We start from the raw sequence: 14,728 nt of genomic DNA on the forward strand, positions 1-14,728 counted from the left end.
TCACTAAAAATAGTATATATTAGAAGCATGTATGTGTTTACTCTCATGTACCTCACTGACCAGGAGTCAGTTATGGCCCTCACAAATTTTACAAACTAGCAGTTTGACCTCTATGCTGGATAAAGTTGTTTAACTCTGATATAACCCCAAAACATAAGTATCATACTATTGCCTTCCACCTTGAAATCGTCGGTTCAGTGTGCTGCGGCAGTCAAAAAAGCAAACAGGATGTTGGGAATTATTAGAAAGGGAATGGTGAATAAAACGGACAATGTCATAATGCCTCTGTATTGCTCCATGGTGAGACCGCACCTTGAATACTGTGTACAATTCTGGTCGCCGCATCTCAAAAAAGATATAATTGCGATGGAGAAGGTACAGAGAAGGGCTACCAAATTGATAAGGGGAATGGAACAGCTCCCCTATGAGGAAAGACTAAAGAGGTTAGGACTTTTCAGCTTGGAGAAGAGACGGCTGAGGGGGGATATGATAGAGATGAGAAGTCTAGAATGGGTAGATGTAAATCAATTATTTACTCTTTCGGATAGTAGAAAGACTAGGGGGCACTCCATGAAGTTAGCATGGGGCACATTTAAAACTAATTGGAGAAAGTTCTTTTTTACTCAACGCACAATTAAACTCTGGAATTTGTTGCCAGGGGATGTGGTTAGTGCAGTTAGAATAGCTGTGTTTAAAAAAGGATTGGATAAGTTCTTGGAGAAGTCCATTACCTGCTATTAAGTTCACTTAGAGCAGAGCTTTCCAAACTTTTCATGTTGGTGACACACTTTTTAGACAAACATAATTTCACGACACGGTAATTCAGTCTACTAGTAAACCAGAGGTTAAAGGTTAAACGAACGAAAAATATTTCGACAATTTATGAATGTTTCCTCAAATATATACATAAATAAAATGTTTCACGACACAACCTATCTCATGAAAACCTTAAATTTATATTAAAAATATATATTCCAAGATTCATGTTATTGTTATAATTTATGAGAAACAATAATAAAACAAATTGTCTGTCCCCCACACACTCATCTCTCTCCTCCCCCCAGCACATGTCTGGCCCCCACACACTCATATCTCTCCCCCTCAAGCACATGTCTGTCCCCCCAGCACGTTTGCCCCCCACTCACTCATCTCTCTCCCCCCAGCACATGTCTGGCCCCCACACTCATGTACCTCGTCTTTTTGATTGTTGCCAGTTAAGTGCTTCACTCCCTTCCATGATCACCAGACACTGCTGCTTGCAGTCAGTACTCCTCATGGCCAGGCCTCATTGGCAGCAGCAGCCAATGCAAGGATGGCTGGGCTCGTTCCACCCACCAAGCCCCCCAAAAAAACGCGATTGACAGCAAAAACCCAATAATAAGCAACCCATAAACTGAAAAAAAAAAGTGAATCTCTAGAAAAAAAAAAAGCCCAAACTCGCATCAGAGTTGACCGGGCTTGCACGACACACCTGCACACTGCAGGCGACACACTAACGTGTCCCGACACACAGTTTGGAAAGCTCTGACTTAGAGAATAGCCACTGCCATTAGCAATGGTAACATGGAATAGACTTAGTTTTGGGGTACTTGCAAGGTTCTTATGGCCTGGATTGGCCATTGTTGGAAACAGGATCCTGGGCTTGATGGACCCTTGGTCTGACCCAGTAGGGCATTTTCTTATGTTCTTATGTTCCCTTCTTTGAAGAGAATCTAACCCTGAAGTTTAACTCTCCATCCATCTGAATCATCCCCAATTTTACATGGGATTTATTCTTAATGTATCAATCTAATGATACCTCCAATCCCAAATCTTCCTTCACAGGGAATCTAACCCAAAAGCATAATTCCTATTTCTTTATCTTTATTTAAAATTTTTTAATTGCCTATACACTAGGCGATGTACAAAAGGAACCATACATAAAATCTCATATATACACAGAGCTTAAGCATAACAAACAAAAAACTCAGAGCAAGAAACAAAACTCAAAAAAACAATCCTGTAGACTAAATAGCCATGTTTTTGAAGGACTTTACACTGTCTGCCTGTCTCAAAGATTCAGGAAATGAGTTCTAAAGGATGGATGCTGCCACCAAGAAAGCACAGCCCCTGGTGTTGCACAACCTGGCTAGCACTGGTGAGGGTACATCCAGAAGGCCCCTCTGCAATGATCGAAGGTGACTCGTAGGGCAGTAAAGACGCAACAGGGCATTACCCCAGGGAGAAATAGTAGAAGAAATCAGTTTAAAAGTAATGAGAGCAACTTTGTATTTGATACGCTCGGCAACTGGAAGCCAATGTAAGTCGATAAGGACAGGGGCATTCATAAACAACTGCAGAAGTTTTAAAGTGACTGCTGGTGGACCCAGAAGAACAGAATTGCAATAATCCACAATGGGAAGTATTGAGGCCTGTACGACTGTGTGGAAATCAGATCTATCAAGCAAATTTTTAAGGCCACAAAGTACACGGAGTTTAAAAAAAAAAAAAGACTTTATTCTGCTATTAACATGGGGCGAAATGATAGAGTAGGGTCAATTAAGACACCTAAATTGCGAATCCAAGTGTCAAGTGTAAACGAGATGTTCTCGATCAAAACTGAGGTATGAACTGTCTTAGAATGAGGGCGATGGATTAACAAACACTGGGTTTTAGAGAGGTTAAGAGACAACTTATTGAAAAATAACCACCTCTTGATGGTCGACATGCATACTTTTACCAGATTCACCATCTCAGACCATGAGGGATGGACCCACACAAAAAAACTGAATATTGTCTGCATTTAGTTTATTACCCTCACACAGCTCTGCTAACACTTTGTACAAAGGGGATAGATACATATTGAAAAGCATGGCTGAAAGTGCTGACCCTTGTGGCAGACCGGTTGCAATTTCAGCCCAACAGGAAAATTTATTGTCAAATTTGACTTGTTGATGGTGTGAAAGAAAGGAGGCGAATCATTGCAAAACAGTGCCCGAAATGCTGCATTCACATAAGCGATGTAGAATAATTGATTTGTTCTTTATCTTTCTTTTTTCTCTCTAACAGGTCTCCTATTCCTTTTGGTATTGATCATAAGCTCTGTAGAGTTGTGTTTCATCTTGCAACTTGTCATTATGAGGTGGTAAAAAAGAGCAATCCTAAGGAAACTTGTCAGGCGACGTCTTTTTTAACCTAACAGCTGAGGAGGAACTGTATTTAATATCATTCTGGAAATTTCTCTCATTTTTGCTAACTGCAGTCAGCATCAAACTGTTCAGATTTTTTGAAAGCAGAGAATTGAGAAGATGGTGCAAAAATGAGCAGCTTGCAACGCCTCTTCCTTACAATGATTTACAGTGACTCAATATAAATCTACAATCTTCAATCTCATTCAGCAACCATTCCTAATTTTACTGATTCTTCTTCTGTAACTTCTCTGTGACGAAAGTAAAATAAATCCTGATAAAATATCAGTTATCCCAGGCTCATTGTCTGTGCATTTCTTCCCTGTAAGGGGTGCTTGAAAATGTTGCTATTACAAAGAAAATAATAGATATAAATGGTACTGAATTGATTTATGAGTTCTATGATGTCAAGGCCTACCCTATGCTGTTAGAAATTTAATTCAGACTGCTGCTGAGATAGGGTAGGAAGGACACTACAAATTCTTCTGTAGCTTTACTAACCACAGCAGATAAAGCGGGAATTGTAGCTTTTGCTTAGAAATTAAGAAAGAAAAAGTAATCCAACCAACAGGCTGTGCAGCTTGACAGGTATCAGAAGAACCCAGCCACCCCCCCCCCCCCCACCGAAATACCCCCCTTCCCTCTAGAAACAGATTACCTGCCTGAAATAAAGCCCACCCTGTCCTGAAAACTACCACAAGGGCCTGTAATTAAAACCAGGCCTTTGTGGAAAACACAGAGCCAAAGTCACAAATTAGCCTGCACAGCCCGGTGACGTTGCTCTCCCCATAGAGGCAGTTAGTTTTAACTTCTGCTTCTTGTTATCTCTGCACACCACGAGAAGTAGGGCTGAGAGCAAACTCCCTCAGTACAAACCCCCACCCTCCATATGTTCCAGGGGAAGCAGATGCAGTCCAGAGATATCACAATGGAGAGAACAACCACCCCTTTCTCCCTCCTATACCCCCCACTTTTTATCCTTTTTGGTGCCAGCTTTTTAGAAGAAACAGTAAGGCTAAGCCTGTCAAAGTTGGCAAGAGCATGATAGAAAATATGCCAAGAGGCGTTGACAGCCAAATAAAGATAGGAACTTTGAAACTTGTATAAGAAGAGTGGGCTTATCTCAAGTAAGTGTGCTTGCTTTTAGAACTTTTGACTATGAGCAACTCTCATTTTGCAAAATGAAATAAAATACTTGTTTTGCTGAGCCTTTTTGGTTCACAGTCTTATTCATATTCCTGAAAAGGAATAGTGTGATCTGCTTATTACAGATGGGCACTTGTTTGGGATTCATCTCATCAGGACACCGGGATCCGGTGTCTAGACAAGGGAAGGCACGTCCTGCTGCACATTCAGCAGCCCCTGGCTTCATCACCGGAAGTCAGTGTCCAGACTGAGTGACCCGAGACTAGTGAACCTCAGCGAACCAAGTCCAGGAAAGCAGGCAAGGCTACAATAAGGACGTATATCTGATTGGCACCAAGGTAGGCCTATTGGCTATTTAAGGGTTTACCTGTGGTGGGTGGATTTGTGAAATCTGGAAAGTATGCATGATGAATGAGACACAAAGTGAGTGTGAAGTCCCTATTCGCAATTTTGTTGGACTACGAGGGCCACAGTCGGAGACGGACGAAGCGTATGGACATTTGAGTGAGTGTGACTAATTCCAGAAACAGTTCAAAAATGGGGAATAAGGGACCTAGACAGCAGGAGAAGCACAATCCCGGTTCTATCCCTCCCAATAGCCCGTTGGGGAGAATGTTAAAAATGTGGGACAACAGGGCCTGCACTAAAGGGAAAGATAAGAGAAAGATGATAAAATATTGCTGCTTTGAATGGACTAAGCAGTGCATAATGCCACCAGCCATTTATTGGCCTAGGTATGGGGCAGACGAGAATTGGCTATGCCAAACATTAAATCTATATGTAAATGGGAAAACACCGTTTTCCCAGGAGGAGTCAGCTTATGCCTCATGCTGGACAGTAAGCATAGAAACAATGTTACCAGTTTGGGTAAGAGAGCCCACAGTAAAGGAACAATCCCACCGTAATACGCTATGGGAAGAGATGGGAATGAAAAAATGGGGCCCCCTTAGAGCACCTGCCTCCGTTTGACCCAGTGGACCCAGTAACCGGAATCAACCTGCTAATGCCCCTCCTCCCCCTTATGAGATAGAAATGCAAGCACAAGCAGAAGTGCAGGTAGTAATACCAGAACAAAGGCAAGAGGGAGCCGGGTTGATAACAAGAGATCAGAATGACACCGAACACGATCCCGACATATGGGCCGACGTAAAAAAAACAGCAGCAGAGGAAGAAAGAAAAGAAGAAGAAGAGGAGGAGCATAGGCAAAGGGAAAGAGAAGGAGAACCCCCCATAACCATGAAAAAGGAACCAAAGTGGATACAAAGAGATGTAAAACAGTTCCCCATCCCTGGATCTCCTGATCCGGACCCTAGAAGGAAGGGTAGAAGACAAGAAAAGACAGAGAAGCCCGAACCCCTACTCCCCCTTAGAGAAGTGCCAGTTGGGGGAGGGAATATAGGGTATGTTAGTAGCCCACTTACTAGTGCAGAAGTCAGAAGCTTCCAGAAGGAAATGAAATCCTTAATGGAGGACCTAACAGGACTGGCAGATCAAGTAGATCAATTCTTAGGTCCCAATATTTATATGTGGGGAGAATTGAAGTCAATTGTGGGTATCTTATTCACGGCAGAAGAGAGAGTGATAATTAGAGCAGCGGGGATGAAAATCTGGGAAAGAGAGCATCAGGGACAGCATGAAGTCCCCGCAGAACAAAAATACCCCATCCAGGACCCAGGGTGGAATAATAATACACCGGAAGGAAGGGGTAGCATGAGTGATTTACAAAATCTAATAGTAAGGGGAATAAGAGAAGCAGTGTCCAGGAGTCAAAATGTGGCAAAAGCGTTCGAAATCCAACAGGAAAGGGAAGAAACTCCTTCAGCATTCCTGGAAAAGGTTAGGGCCATGATGAGGCAGTATTCTGGCTTATCGGGTGATGATCTCCCCAGTCAGGGGTTATTAAAAATAAATTTTGTCACAAAGTCCTGGCCGGACATTCAAAAGAAATTACAAAAGTTGGAAGGGTGGAATGAAAAGCCCATAGAGGAGTTATTAAAGGAGGCCCAGAAATTGTATGTAAGAAGGGAAGAAGAAAGACAGAAGCAGAAGGCAAAAATAATGGTTAACACAGTAAATGAGATAATGAAGCGAGAAACTCAGGAAAAGGATGGGGAACGAGGCAGGGGAAGAATCAGAGGAAGCTGGCCAAGGGGCAGGGGCCGAGGGTCAGCAGGCAGGGACTATAATGGAAGCCCGGGGTTCAGAGGTGGTAGCACCAAGAAGGGTGTTACCAGTGTGGTCAGAAAGGACATTTCAAGAGAGAATGTCCTCAAATAAGGAGAGAAGAAAAGGTCTTCTCGGTGATGGAGGATGAAAGGGAATAGGGGGGGTTAGGGACTACTTACTTTTAGGTCCTGCCGAGAGCCCTTGGTAAATTTGGAGATAGATACAGGAGCTGCTAGATCCTCAGTTATAAACTTACCAGCAGGGGTCAGAATAGCGCCCAAGAAACTGAGAGTTTCTGGGGTAAAAGGAGAACAAGTTTCAGTCACAGTGTTAGAGGAAACAAATATAGGGAGCCAAGGGAAAGAGGTTAAAGGAAATCTCCTTTATATACCAGAAGCAGGATGTAACCTGCTAGGTAGGGATTTGCTAACCAAATTAGGAGTAAATATTCAAGTGGAAGGAGACCAGCTGGTCATCCACATGAATCCACTTATACCCCAGAATGAGGCTGAAATAGAACCAGAAGTCTGGGTGCGAGATGGCAATAGGGGAGGACTGGAGATAGCACCTTTACAAATTAAATTGAAAGAAAGAGAAGAAGTGATATGCAGGAGACAATATCCATTTTCTCTGGAAGGCAGGAGGGGTTTACAGCTGGTGATTAACAAGTAGGGGTGTGCATTCGTTTTGAACTTAAATGTAAAACGCAACTTTTTTTTTTTTTTAACTTAAAAAAGTGATGAGGCGAAAACGATCGGATTTCCAACTTATTCAACATTGCTATGTTGAATAAGTTGGAAATCGCGATTGTTGATCCTGAATAAAAATTTAAACCCCTCACCCTCCTTAATCCCCCCCCCAAGACTTACCAAAACTCCCTGGTGGTACAGCAGGGAGTCAGGACGCCATTGCTGAACTCCTTTGCGAGGAGCACGTGACGTCGGCGTCACGTCGGAGTGACGCGGCGTCACGTGATTCCCCGCGCGATCGCTCCAGGACCCTCGTTGCACCCAAAAGGAACTTTTGGCCAGCTTGGGGGAGCTGGCCAAAAGTTCCTTTTGGGTGCAACGAGGGTCCCGGAGCGATCGCGCGGGGAATCACGTGACGCCGACGTCACGTGCTCCTCGCAAAGGAGTTCAGCAATGGCGTCCTGACTCCCTGCTGTACCACCAGGGAGTTTTGGTAAGTCTTGGGGGGGGGGGATTAAGGAGGGTGAGGGGTTTAAATTTTTATTTGCACGTATGGACATAGACTCAACTTATGGAATTCTCCATATGTCCATATTGACCGCAAATGGGACCCCCTTTCGACTTATGGACTTATGAACATAAACTTTTGCTCTGCACATCCCTATTAACAAGCTGTTGCAGGATGGGCTGACTGAACCCTGTATGTCTCCATACAATATGCCGATTCTTCCTGTCAGTAAGCCACATGACACCTATAGATTAGTGCAAGACTTGAGAGAACTTAATAAGATAGTACAAGTGGTCCCAAATCCATATACTCTATTAAGCAAAATTCCTAGGGAGCATAAGTGGTTCAGTGTGATAGATTTAAAAGATGCTTTTTGGGCATGTCCATTAGCTGAGAACAGCAGGGACATGTTTGCGTTCGAATGGGAAGACCCACACCACTGGGAGGAAACAACAATATCGGTGGAAAGTGCTCCCCCAGGGGTTTATGGAATCTCCTAACTTGTTTGGACAGGTTTTAGAACAAGTTTTGGAAACATTCTCATTGGGACCAGGGACACACTTATTGCAGTACATAGATGATTTATTAGTGTCAGGTAAAAAGAGAGAAAAGGTGAAAGAGGCTACAAACCTGTTGCTTAATTTCATAGGCAAGCAAGGGCTGCGAGTCTCTAAAACAAAACTGCAGTATGTGGAGAATGAAGTAAAGTATTTAGGACACTTAATCAGTGAGGGACAAAGGAGAATAAATCCCGAGCAGATACAGGGGATAACCGAACAGCCAGTCCCCAAAACTAAGAAGGGGTTGAGGAAATTCTTGGAGCTGTTGGGATATTGTAGGCTGTGGATAGACTCATATGCCCAGAAAACAAAGCCCCTTTATGCTAAATTAATAGGGGACAGGAACAGCTTACTGTGGACAGCAGAGGAGGAACAAATACTAGAGGATTAAAAAAGGGATTTAATCACGGCCCCTGTGTTGGCCTTGCCATCGCTCGAGAAACCTTTTCATTTATTCGTAACAGTAGAAGAGAGAACAGCATTAGGAGTTTTAACACAGACATGGGGAGGGAAGAAACACCCAGTAGCATTCCTTTCTAAGCTACTAGATCCGGTATCACAGGGATGGTCAGTATGTGTCCAGGCAGTGGCTGCGACGGCTTTGCTGGTAGAAGAGAGCAGAAAGCTCACATTTGGGGGAGCACTGGTAGTGAGCACTCCACATTCAGTCCGGTCCATTCTAACACAGCGAGCCCATAGATGGCTCACAGATTCTAGAATACTAAAGTATGAAGCTATCTTGATAGAAAAAGATGATTTGATTTTAACAGCAGATGCATGCATAAACCCCACAGAATTCCTCTTGAAAGGGGAAGGGAGAGAGACAGATATACACATAATTGTCTGGATATAATAGAATACTAGACTAAAGTAAGAATGGACCTGTCTGATAAGCCTTTACACACAGGAAGGAGGCTGTTTGTGGATGGCTCATCCAGATGCATACAAGGGAAACTGCATAGCGGATATGCAATAACAGACGATGAAACCGTAGAGGCAGGAAGATTACCTAACACTTAGCTCAAACCTGTGAACTATATGCTCTAGATTGAGCATTGCAACTAATGGAAAAAGGGGAAGGAACAATATATACAGACTCACAATACGCTTTTGGCATAGTACACACGTTTGAAAAATTTGGAAGGAAAGAGGGCTTATTAACAGCCGAGGGAAGGAACTAGTACATGAAGAGCTAGTCACTCAGGTGCTGGAACATTTAATGCTGCCTCAGGAGGTGGCAGTTGGCCACGTACCAGGACATCAAAAATCTACTACCCCAGAAGCAAGGGGCAATAGGCTAGCTGATGAAGCTGCCAAGAGAGTGGCAGAGCAAAAAGAATGCCTAAGTCTGTATACATTGATACCTGCCCTGATCCCAGTTAAAACTATGCCAATATTTACTGAGGAAGAACAGACTAAGCTCAGTGAGATAGGGGCAATTCAAAGTGAAGAGGGAGCCTGGCTCCTCCCATATGGACGCCAGATGTTGAATAAGCAGATCGCATGAGAAATGATGGCTATTCTTCATCAAGGGAGCCACAGGAGATCCCAGGCCATGTGTGACATGATCTTAAGAAAATATGGCTGTATAGCGATCTATACAGTGGCCAAACAAATATGTAAAAGGTGTTCAGTGTGCCAAAAGATAAACAAGAAAATCCTGAGAAAAACTTTGCCAGGAGGAAGAGAACCTGGCTTAAGGCCTTTTCAAAGTGTGCAAGTAGACTTTACCAATTTTTGTTGGTGATAATGGATCACCTCACGGGATGGGTGGAGGCTTTTCCCATGCCGTCAGCTACAGCCCAGGGGGTTATAAAGGTTTCCTGGAACAAATCATACCACGGTATGGTTTGGTGGAGAATATTGACTCAGATCAAGGAAGTCATTTCACTTCCAAGGTTCTGCAAGGAGTCATGGAAGGGCTGGGACTCAAATGGCATCTCCATACCCCTTGGCACCCCCAGTCATCGGGAAAGTAGAGAGAATGAATCAGACCCTGAAACAACAAATTTCCAAATTAATGTTGGAAACCAAATTGCCCTGGACTAAGTGCTTGCCCCTGGCTTTGCTAAGGGTAAGGACCCACCCCAGGAAAGACATAGGGGTATCCCCCTATGAAATTATGTTCTGATTGCCATACTTAGGAGAAAAAGGAGAGATCCCCACCTTTGAAACTAAAGATCTGTTTTTGAAAAATTATATACTGGCACTATCTTCTTCTTTATCCTGTCTAAGACACAAGGGGCTATTGGCACAGACCCCTCCACTAGAGTTCGTGGTGCATCGGTTCTAGCCCAGAGACTGGGTGCTGATAAAAGCATGGAAGGAATCCAAGCTGCAACCTAAGTGGGAAGGTCCATTTCAAGTCCTGCTGACTATAGAAATGTCTGTCAGAACGAAGGAAAAAGGGTGGATACATCACTCTCGTGTCAAGGGACCCATGGAACCCCCTTCTGATACCCAGGAGTCAGAAGCAGACGATCCCAAAGACTTACCCAGAGTTGCCTGGAAGTGGAAAACACCGAGGACCCACTCAAGATAAGAATCACAAAGAAGGACTGAAAGAACTATTTGGTCATACATATATGGACAGCGATGTACTAGAGACTCTTTTGACTTGGGATCTAGGCTCGGACGATAATCCTGACTGAAGCCCCACATACAGGTTTGATGTTATATGTGGACCTTTGCTGAATGGGTAGTTAATGGAGCCCTTATGTATTATATGGCAAGGGAAGTTTGGAACAGAAGCAATTAGGGTAGATAGAAGAACCACACTTCTCACTAGACCAGGAACAGGGGAAACGGTATCTTACTGGTACATTACATACACAAGTATAGATGGTAGAAGACATCCCTGTATTTTTTAAGAAGACGGGGGACAAGAGCACTTGAATTCTTTGAAATATTTCGTGTGGGGGGTACTCACCTATTGGGGCAGTTGGTAGACTATTTTAATTAACTGAAGGGGAAGCGATGATTATACATCCTATGTGGGACCAGGAAGGATTAAAGACAGTAGTCATAATCCTGTCCGTAATAGTATTACTAACCCTTGGTCTTGAGATTTTCTGGCACTTTTACAAAAATTGGTTGAAAAAGTGGGAAAAAGAGGATGAAGATGAGGAAAATGTGGATACGGGATTCTTGCTCCACTGTTGTGCTGGATACCCACCTGGGCAGCATATTACCGCCCTCAGATGCTGGAAACCTACAAAGCTCAGGATAAATCTGTTGAAGGTGGAAGATATCCAGCACGACAGTGATTTAATGGGACTAGGAGTGATACACCAGTTACCCTGATGTTTGACGCCTGCCAACTAATGGATTGTGGCAATGGACCCCTAAAAGACGCCGTGAGCCTGATCAGGGGAAAGACGAATCATGCACGTGGAAATTTAAAGTGTAACCCCCTGATATTGACAATTAAACCAGAAATTTTGAACCAAACAGCACAAGTAACAAAGGAAGAACAGGAGGGGAAGCTTCGTGAATGGGTGGAGGGGTTATATTCCTTAAGGATATCTGTAGAAGACAAGGGAGCCGCAGGGAGGTTCAGAATCATGACTCTGAATGAGGGAGAAACCCTAAAGGAAGAGTCCAAAAGCAAAATGTTTCAGTCAATCCTGAATGACCCCAAAATAGTGAAGACTACAGCAGTAGATGAGCTAAGCAAGACCCTTGAAATAGAAACAGGATATGGAGAATTACATGTTTGGATGGAATGGGTGAAGTACACAGTAAAGTCCCTTGATAAAAGTGACTGCTTTGCATGTGCAGCAGGAAGACCCATTGCGCAAATTATCCCGGTTCCCTTTGGGTGGGATAACAACCCTGAAGACATGAAGTGCATCCTGGCCCTGTACCAAGAAGAAACCGCCTGGAATGACACTAAATGTGCCAAGATGTCTCTCCGATTCCCTGCCCTGAAACCACAGAAGCAACAAACACTTCCAGTTTTCTCCCCAAGCTCAAGAAAGCATACTGCTTGCATCTCAAGGCAGGCAGTGTTGCAGTCTCGGCACTTAGGAGAACTGGGAACTTGCAGTGCTGTGCAAGATTTGTCAGGAGAAAAGGAGAGAAGTACCTACTCTAACTTACAGGAGGGCCATATGGATCTTTGGTGGTATTGCTGTGGAAGAAAACTGTGGGTAACGTTACCCCCTCAATGGGCTGGGACATGCGCAGTGGTGCAATTGGCAATATCTTTCACCCTTGCATTCCAAACAGACATACAAGAAAAGGGAAGAGTAAGGAAACCTAGGAGTATTAGTGAACAAGACATATTAGCTGAGCTGACTCCCAAGGGAGGGGATAACTCTGTAAACGGATCCTTTGATGAAAGGATATACTTAGACATGCTAGGAGTACCGGGGGGGGGGGGTCCCTGATGAGTTCAAAGCAAGGAATCCAGTAGCTGCAGGATTTGAGTATATTCTCCCATGGATAATGATCAATAAAATTGTCGATTGGATCAATTATATCTTCTATAATCAGCAAAGATTCATCAAGCATTCTAGAAACGCTATCCGCATGTTATTATTTGTGATAGTTGTGGGTGGATCCTTGGGCTGGCGGCAGATGACCACGCCCACAGGGGAAGATCCCGAGAGGGACCACCGGTCAGGCTCAGAGTTGGGAGACAGACACACACAAGTTCTTTTATTAAACTTTTTTAGAGAACCACCAGAGGTGGCAGTAGTGAGCTGGAAAGCCCGTCTGGGCTGTAGTCCCTCAGGCACTGGAACAGCGATCCCAGGATGGCTGAGCTATAGAGAAACTGAGACAGTGAGTAGGCAGAGTATGCAGAGTTCAGGAACAGAACCTTGATGGTACCACTCACACAATAGTCTCTTAGAACAGCCCAGGAGCTGGAATGAAGTAGGCCCTCGAGGAGCCTGGTTCCTGGGAAAGCTCTGAGAGAGAGATGGTAAAGCTCTGAGAGAGAGATGGTATCTCACTGGTGTTGTAGGCAGCGGTGACTTCCTGGCAGAAGTTATATTCGGCAGCAGGTCCGGGAACTTGGGCCCTCGAGGAGCGAGTACCGGTTCCAGACTGCGACCTGAAAAGCAAGAGAGAGAGCGAGGCCCCCGAGGAGCAGGAACCCCTGGTAAAGTCCGAGGAGGCAGAGTAGCAAGGTAAGCGGAGAGCGAATCCCATCCGCAGCGATACCTGGAGGCAGCTAGGTAGGAAACCCTTTGCTAACTCAATTAGCTAGCAAAACAAGAGACCTTAAATATCTGGTGATGATGATGTCATCTCAGGGGGATGCCCCTGAGGCTTGCGCCATAGCTGGTACTTGAGTCGGGGCCGTGCCGCGCGCACCCTTAGGCCTCAGGAGAACATGGCGGAAGGCAGCGTCTAGCCGGTCCGGGAACGCCGGAGGAGGTCGGCAAGATGACGCCGCGGCAGCCAAACTTCCATCAACCAAAGAGGGAGTCGCCAAAGAGGTAAGGTGAGCGGAGTGGAGACGTTGGGCAGCGATGGTTGCAACAGTGCGGTATAGTGGAACAGCTGGATGCCACGAGCAGAATGACCTTGGAGAATAGAATGGTTCTGGATATGATGTCAGCAGACAGGGGAGGAGTATGTGTGATGTTGGGAGGAGAATGTTGTACATATATCTCTAATAATACAGCCCCCACATGGATCAATAACCAGAGCCCTGCAGGGCCTCACACCACTGTCACAAGAATTCACTAGGAATGCAGGAAAGGAAGAGATCCCTGTTGTAGGATGTTTTGAGAATATCTTTGGGAAATGGAAGCATGTGATAGTACAAATAGTGACCACCCTAGGAATAGTGGCGGGAGTCTTAGCTGCTATTGGTTGCTGCCTAATTCCTTGTGCAAGAGGGTTAACACAGAGATTGATTGAGACAACACTGACCAAGAAAATGCCTCTAGGACCATCTTCTAATTTAGATGCAATGAATTTGTTAGAAGAAAGTACAGAAAACGAACAGGGGATATATCAGGAATTGGCCGGGGAGCAGGAAATATACCAGGAACTAGAGAGAGAGGAAATTATGAATCAAGAAATGTTAGGAGCACTGGAGGAAGATCCTGAGCAATATGTGTGAAATAGCAACAAAAGGTATAAAAATAAAAGAGGAGGAACTGTAAGGAGTGCTTGAAAATGTTGCTATTACAAAGAAAACAATAGATGTAAATGGTACTGAATTGATTTATGAGTTCCATGATGTCAAGGCCTACCCTATGCTGCTAGGAATTTAATTCAGACTGCTGCTGAGATAGGGTAGGAAGCACACTAAAAATTCTTCTGTAGCTTTACTAACCACAGTAGATAAAGGAGAAATTGTATCTTTTGCTTAGAAATTAAGAAAAAAAAGTAATCCAACCAACAGGTTGTGCAGCTTGACAGGTGTCAGCAGAACCCAGGCAACACCCCCCCCCCTCCCCCTCTAGAAACAGATTACCTGCTTGAAATAAAGCCCACCCTGTCCTGAAAACTACCTCAAGGGCCTATAAG

At 44.3% G+C, this 14,728-nt stretch overlaps 1 protein-coding gene across 1 annotated transcript; it reads left to right on the forward strand.

Annotated features, from left to right (window-relative positions):
- Positions 1-4,309: 4,309 nt before the first annotated feature.
- On the forward strand, positions 4,310-12,889 carry LOC115095456 (the record flags this gene model as incomplete). The annotated part of the gene is given in 3 exon segments (XM_029609132.1): positions 4,310-4,651; positions 10,472-12,609; positions 12,611-12,889. Coding segments are annotated over 2 exon segments (1,350 nt in total), but the record flags the coding sequence as incomplete, so codon positions are not given.
- Positions 12,890-14,728: the final 1,839 nt, after the last annotated feature.

The sequence above is a fragment of the Rhinatrema bivittatum genome, chromosome 7 (genome assembly GCF_901001135.1).
Source record: "Rhinatrema bivittatum chromosome 7, aRhiBiv1.1, whole genome shotgun sequence".
Lineage (NCBI taxonomy): Eukaryota > Metazoa > Chordata > Amphibia > Gymnophiona > Rhinatrematidae > Rhinatrema > Rhinatrema bivittatum.